The sequence below is a fragment of the Chaetura pelagica genome, unplaced genomic scaffold (genome assembly GCF_000747805.2).
Source record: "Chaetura pelagica isolate M959 unplaced genomic scaffold, ChaPel_1.0 scaffold369, whole genome shotgun sequence".
Taxonomy (NCBI): Eukaryota; Metazoa; Chordata; class Aves; order Apodiformes; family Apodidae; genus Chaetura; species Chaetura pelagica.
Genome location: NW_009970235.1, coordinates 788460 through 796121, shown reverse-complemented (window position 1 = coordinate 796121; position 7662 = coordinate 788460). Strand labels below are relative to the sequence as shown.

Below are 7662 nucleotides of genomic sequence, written 5' to 3'. Positions count from 1 at the left end.
TTAAGTGTTGTGGCAGCAGCAACTCACCTGTTCCTTAACTGCTCAACCCTATTCTCATTGTATATAGTAATTTTGCTTTATAGAGATGATTTTTTTTTTTCAATTTTTCTGTCTGTCAAGCGAACCTATTTTCCAGTCTGTGTTGGTTAACATCATTTGTGCAGGCAATACATGTTACTAGGTGCTGATTTCCCCATTTGCTTATTCAAAACTCTGCTTGGTGTTCTCCTAGCAGGATACCAACTTGCTCAAGCAGTCACTCAACTACTTACTATTTTTCTTTCTGCAGAATCCAGCGACTATTACTCGAATACTGCTTAGCCATTTCAACTGGGATAAAGAGAAGCTGATGGAGAGGTAAGCAACCATCTTGGCACACAGCCACATTTTGCCTCCAACCTGCAAGAAATGTTTATTACTGGATAAATGAGAATGCAAGAATGCACAGTGTGCATTCCATAAGATATATACAAGTATGTATCTTGTGTAAGCTCTAAATGTTCCCCCTGTAGCAGCCTTTAACTAGTGACTCCTTGTTTTAATATTATTGATACTAATTAGACTTCAGAGAAGTTTTGGAATTTAGTTGCCCCTTGGAGAAAATGGTGCCTTCCATTTTAAACACACACAGGCACAGGATTTTCAGAGGCTGTGGAAAAAAGCAAGCAGGGACAAGTCCCTGTTCCCCTGCAACTGTTTTGGATTCAGTTGCTCTTGTATGTCATTCTAGCATGTGTATTCCTGACGTGTTTATTTGTTAGTCATGCTGAGACCAAATTGTTCCTGACTGATAAAGGGTGCTAGTAAAGTGCATCTGCCTTGTCTTCATCTTTGCAGCTCTAGGGGTTTTTTTAGCGTGTGTGTAAATAATGGTTTGAAGTTTCCTTCTCCCCTCCCCCTCAGAGCCAAGCGTTTTATGGTCACTTCTCATTTTTGATTCCCAGCTCATGGGGAATGTTGCTGATAAAGGTGCTTTTTTTAGGTGGCTGTTATACAGTGGAAGTCAAATCTAGCTACAGTAGTAATGCACTTTTTTTTCCCCCCAATGCTATTGTTGCTGCTGAAGGGAGTGTGAGGGAGCTGCAGAATTCTAGAAGCTGGGGGGAGAATTGGTCTGGACTAGGATGAATGGTAAAGGCAGTACAGGGACTTAATGGTTGTTATGGTCTTTGTTGGTCTTAACTATTAAGAGACAGAAATGGGAAGGCAGAAGGACTCTGAGCCTGGTAGGATTGTTGGGCCTTCTCTGGATGACTATTTCCTTTGCCTAATGATCAGGGGATGAGGAGATAGGAAACTTAATAGCCTGTAAAGCAGAACCCACTGTTGGCCCTACTGTTGCACTGATCAATACCAGTTAACAGCTCTGTGCTGGGGGCTGAGCCAGTCTTCCCTAGTGATCTTTTACATGGGTGGCAAGTTTGGAACATCAACAGATTTTCAGTTTGCTACAGATAGTTTTGAAGTTGAAATATTTCCACTCTCCTGGGATAATGGCTTTAGGACACCTTTAGCTCCCTTGGTGCAACACTTCAGTTAGTGAGGGTGCTCAGGTATGTTTTGGTTTGGCCTAGGTTTTTTTGCTGCCTTTTTAATGAAGTGACTGTAATTTTTAAAGCTTTCTACTCTTTGCTTTATTTTTCTTAGATTGACCTCTTTTAGTTCATGTTGGCAGTACAGAAGCTTGTGTTACAAATATAGTCACATTGAGGCTATTTGACTGCAACTGTTAAGCCTTCTGATTTAGTTCCTTCTCTATGGTGTATCTCCATTTATTTGTATTTGATTTTTCTTGTGCTGGTTCTTTGGTCAGGCTAAAGTTCACTCTCCTTGGCTACTTCCATCTTACTTTGAGATATCTCTACATAAGTGTATTGAAATGTCATCCCATTAATCAATTTTTTTTTTTTCCCCTTCTTACAGAAGGGTTGTTTGTTAAGGTTAATTTAAAAAAGAAATGCATAATTTGGACTGTAGGTTTTTTTCAGAGGGAGGTGTCAGCCACTTCTGTGTGAGGTATTATCATGGAGGCTTTTACAGTTTCCAACCAAAACACTAAGTACACTTAAATATTTACAAAGTCCACAGGTAAACATTTACTCTTGGTACATATTCATTAAAATACTTATCTTAATTCTATAGGATTACTCCTGTGAGTAATATAATGTGTGACCTTTGCTTATACAACCCTGTAGTAGTCACAGTTCTGGTGCTGATTGATGTTCTTTTGTACTAGAAAAACACTTAGAACATTTTCTTTCAAGTAGCTGGTGCTGCTTCTGTCACTTCCTCACCAGATATTCCCAGGAAGCCCTTTGCAGATCTCTGCTGGTGCTCAGCTCTGTTACACCAGAAGCCTGAGATCTGGTTCTTGGTGTTGAAGAAGAACGTGATTGCTGCAGTGATAGGTGAAGGCAGGGCTGGGCAGCAGGTGGTCACTTCAGTAGCCAGGACACTGATGGAGTTGGAAATGATGCCACTACAGATCACATCTTTTTACCAAAATAGAGGTTGTTCATGTTCAGATGAATCTGACAAGCTGGTTAAGCCCAAATTTACAGTTGGCTGGTCTTGTAGAGCAGAAATCACTTCTGAGACTTGTTTGGCTTTGTGTGTGTCCAGCAAATTTTATTGCAGTGTTGTGCTGGTGTAAACAAGCTGAAATCCACTGGGAAGCATTTGTGGAGAGGCACGTTCCAATCAGGAAAAATATAAATTTAAATGCTGAGTTTTTTTAAGGGATAAACCCCCAAAACTTACTTTTACCTGGAAAGTAACACTGCCCAGTCACTGTGTTTTCAGTGTCTGACCCAAAGAATTAGTGGTGTTTTTTGTTTTTTTTTCCTCTGGGGGGCTCTGACTTGAAACACTTGATCTGGTATAAATTTGACCTCTTTTGATCACAATAACCATTAGAAAGACTTGACAGGACATCTCTTGTTGTTTGCAGTCTGGGTGGTTTTAATGCTTGCTGAGATGTAATGTTTGGGTGCAATTTTTGGTACTTGATTTCACACCAGCTCAGAGTTTGACCTGGGTTGCCTGATGTCACATCTGTGCAGGGTCTGGACAGTGTCTCTTTCACCTTAGTTCATCGTGAGTCAGCACGATCCAACAGGCAGACTTATCAAACTTGGCCTGTAGTAAAGCAGATAAAGTGGCTTTTTTTTTCACTAAGTCTTGAGTGTGATGAGGTTTGAGCTCATGAGATGAAAATGTCCATGTTTTAAAACATGTAAAACCTTTTTTGTTGCTATTATGCATGTTTTTAATAAGCAGGTTGTTATTTTCTGTGCCAGCTTTGCGTTGTGTTACTAAGAGGGAAGATATGTTACAGGTATTTATTCCCCTTAAAATGAAATTGCCACAATTGGAAAACTGTCCTATCCAGTGTTGAGACACTGATCATTTAACTGTATCCAAAAGCAAAACTGGTGTTTGGATGGATTTGTTACAGGAGGAAGTTCAGCTTCTGATGTGCCACGTGTTCTGGAGAATCAAGATGTTAAATACTATGTTTTCCTCTGTCTCATGAGCTTGGTTAATAGGTACAGGAGAGTAGCAGGTGCAGATTCCCCAGGTAACCCCAGGAATCAGTGAAGGAAGTGCTCTGGCTGATGACTTTATTTCAGTTACCTTCCAGTGTTACCATGGCTCATCACACCCTTCCTGAGGATTTCCTTCTGAGAGGAATTTTAGGGATGAACATCCTCATGATGAAGAGACTAAAATGCAACTCTCCTGCTTTGTGTGCCTTTCCCTGGTCGTTTTTTGTTTTTTTAAAAAAAGTCATTCAGCATGTAACCAAAGACCCAATTTAATCCCTGGAGGTACAAACAGAGGCATTGCAGCCCATCCTAGGGGCTTATCTTGGTGGCCACGTGGCTGCTTTCCCTCTGAGCAGAGGACAGATGCCAGGGTGGCCCTGGTGGCTTGGCTGCTAGCCCAGATTGCCTCTTCCTCTTGCATCAGGGTCTGACTCCTCTCAGTAGGTACCTGGCTGGCTGCTTTCCTTTGGGCAAGTAAGTGTTTAACACAATTCTGAACAGGTGAAAAATAGCATGTGGCAGGGGTTTTGTAATGAAGAAATCTCCTTGCAAGAGCACTGGTTCTCTGTCATTCACAAATGCCCTTTCACTAAAGTCAATATCCCAAAGTGTGTACTAGAAGCAATTTTTATTTGGTGAACAGGCTTTTTATCTTTGATAATCAAATCCTATCCAAGGGAGTATGTCTAGAAAATTGTGATTAGGCAGTTACCAACAGCAGGGAATTTTGAGGAAATAAACTTGACAGCTTGATCCCTCTGCTGAAGAGACTGGGTACTATTATGGGTTAGATGTTAGGAAGCAGTGAAGAAATTACAGAAAAACTTGGAAATAATTCACTCATGTGTCTGTTCATTTTAAAGTAGAGAAAACAACTTGGTCTGTGAAGGGAATAAGTTTTGATAAACTAATAGAACAGGGGGTTTGAAGTCAGTTGTACTGAGCAGAGAATCTAATGGTGATTGAACAGCCCATAATATTTCTGAAGTATCAGAAATGCTGGAATTACCAAATACCTCCATTGCAAGGGGAGAGGAGGGCAGAAGATTTAACATCATAGAATCATGGATTGATTTGGGTTGGAAGGGACTTCAAGATCATCTAGATCCAACCCCCCTGCATGGGCAGGGACCACCAGCCCAGGTTGCTCCAAGCCCCATCCAACCTGCCCTTCAACACTGCCAGGGATGGGGCAGCCACAGCTTCCCTGGGCAACCTGGGCCAGGCTCTCACCACCCTCACACTCCAGAATTTCCTCCTTATGTCTCGCCTCAATCTCCCTCTTTCAGTTTTCATCCATTTCCCCTTGTCCTCTCCCTCCCTGCCCTTGTCCCAAATCCCTCCCCAGCTTTCCTGGAGCCCCTTCAGGCACTGGAAGGTGCTCTAAGGTCTCCCTGGAGCCTTCTCTGCTCCAGGCTGAACAACCCTGAGGCTTAAAAGGCTATTAAAGGTGTTGTGCTCATCCCTAAGATGAAACTAAGGAGTGAGCTGCCAGGAGGCAGCCCTTTAGTGGTGAGAAGCTGAAGAATGAAAAAATCAAACCCTGGAGTTGTGAAGGAAGTGAGGAGAGAATGAAGGTGTTTGCTCCAGAGCAGAGGTGATGGCAAGCAGCTGTGTGATGTAAAATAACATAAATTGGTTCAACTGTTAGGATGGTCTGTATGAAGTTACTTTGCTCAAAGAGAAGTAGCAAACTAGGTGGAACCTAGTATTAAGTCCCTTATCAGTTAATTTTGGGATGTTTGTTAGTGTTAATTAATGACTTGGCACAAATGTGTTTGGAGGCATTTCATTTGGAGGAGGATCCAGACATCATACAGGAAAACAACAGACAGCTGGGAGGATCCCAGCAATGAAAGTGGTGCAAGATGTCACAAGAGGTCCCAACAACAGAGAGATGTAGTTCTGGAGAGGGACATAATTTGGGATCTCCACAGGAGAAATGTGGGTGAGATTGTAGTGAAATCTTATCCAGGGTTGCATTTATTTTGCTTTCCTTGGCTTCAGAGGGGATGAATAGAAAACAGTGGTTGAGAAGGTTTGCTGGGACAGAGAAGTGGAGACATGTCATGTGAGAATTTGTTGTGCTGGCACTACAGCTGCTGCCTGTGAATCCTCTGATGGAAAAACACAGGAACGTCAAAGGGAGATGTGCTTGAATGGATAGTCTGTGTTGGTGCTTGAACAAGTGGCAAAAAGGCCTGGTCACAGGAATTCAGAGTTGTTTCATCAAAGGGACTGGAAGGGTTTCGACTGAGCCCTTGGTCTGTTTGCATAAGGAGTGGTGGAGCAGTTAAGAGAGGTGTTGGACTTTGCAGCACCCATTGCAACTGTGGATTTTCAGGGAGATCAAGGTTTCCCTCTGTCCTTTCTAGAGTTCATGTTTCCTTACTGCCCAGTGGAAATGTGATTTCGAGTCCAAGAGGGGTGCAGGCAGATGTGGAGATTAGTGGGTCAGCTCATCCTAGCACACAAAGAAGGCAAACGTTCCCAGAAAACAGGACGGGGAAGAAGGAACTCCTAATCCCACGTTTCTCCTCAACACTGGGTGAGGTTTACAAGGGGCAGTCCCAAAGAGCAGAGTGAATGCTGGAACAAGTAGTGCAGCAGAGTTAAAAAGGCAAAACTTAAGTTTTTTTTTTTCTCCCCTTTAATTAATTTACTCCCTCCTCTGCGCAGCCCTGGCTGAGTCTCTCAGCTGACTCGTTTGTTTCTCCTGTGTAAGTGAAGAAGAAACCAGGAACTTCTGAGGTGGAAACCATTTCTTGTGAGCTGTGGCTCTTGTACCTGTGTGCTCTGCAGCGTGTGGCTGCTTTGGATAGCTTAAATTGGTTAAGGACTCCAACACCTCAAGGACGATAAGATCTGTGCATCTTATTTGAGTTACTTTTATCACTAGCCTTTAGCCCCAAGAAACACACTATGTCACGTCACTTATTTTCTCTCTTATTGAGAAACTACTGAAACCTTGGGAAGGAAATGCTTGCTCTGAATAAGTTACCCATTGGTATTCAGAGGGGAGAGGTAATTCCAGGTGAAAAGCAGTTGTTGGAGACTTTCTGTCCGTGTATCTTGGCTTAGGGCAGTAGGTGTCATGGCTCAGAGTAGATTTTGCTAAGATAAGAACTCCCTGGTGCAACTGGTAACATCAGGTTCTTGATGAGGATGTGCACCCTTAAAAAAAGCCCACAATTCCAATATTTCCATAAGCATTTGGCTGACCAGAAGTGCCAGTATTAAAGCTGCATCATAGTGTTTGTCTTCAAAACTATGTTCTTTGCAAACATCACACCCAACTGTTTGTCTGCTCTGCAAAGGGAGGGTGTCCTGCACTGGTCGTGTTGCATGTCAGAACAGCTTGAAGGCTGGAAAACATTTGAGGAGTTAATATTTATCCATAACTCTTTAATAAACAAATATTCCATATACTAGGACCTGACTGAATTCACTTCCTAAAATTTTCTAGTTATAAGTAATCCTGAAGGCAAACAAAAATACTTGGTGGAGATAAATCCCTAAGCTAACATTGAAGAGCAGTGCAAAGCCTCCTGTGTGCTGCAATGCCAGAATTCACCACTAACTTCAAATCCAGTCTCTTGAAAATTAAGATCTAAAGTATGTGAGCTGCATAAGAAACATGAACCAGCTGTGAAATTAACCCTTTCTAACTGAAAGTCCAGTCTTGGTGACAGGTGCTGTAGGAGAGCTGCAGTGGATTTTGGGCTTGTGAGCAATGCTGGCATAGAATCATCATAGAAAGTTAGAATGGTTTGGGTTGGATGGGACCTTCAACATCATCCAGATCCAACCCCCCTGCATGGGCAGGGACACCTCCCACCAGCCCAGGTTGCTCCAAGCCCCATCCAACCTGCCCTTCAACACTGCCAGGGATGGGTCAGCCACAGCTTCCCTGGGCAACCTGTTCCAAGGTCTCACCACCCTCACTCCAGAATTCCCTCCTCATGTCTCACCTCAATCTCCCCTCTTCCAGTTTTCATCCATTCCCCCTTGTCCTCTCCCTCCCTGCCTTTGTCCCAAGTCCCTCCCCAGCTTTCCTGGAGCCCCTTCAGGCACTGGAAGGTGCTCTAAGGTCTCCCTGGAGCCTTCTCTTCTC

The 7662-nt window shown here is 43.1% G+C and overlaps 1 protein-coding gene across 1 annotated transcript in view; it reads left to right on the top strand.

The window, feature by feature from the left end:
* Window positions 1-289: 289 nt before the first annotated feature.
* The window catches only part of ARIH1 (ariadne RBR E3 ubiquitin protein ligase 1), a 40816-nt gene continuing 33443 nt past the window's right edge, over window positions 290-7662 (top strand). The window contains exon 1 of the mRNA XM_010005896.1: window positions 290-357. Coding sequence (XP_010004198.1) covers window positions 350-357 — 8 coding nt within the window. The 5' untranslated portion in view covers window positions 290-349. The remainder of the gene's footprint in view (window positions 358-7662) is intronic.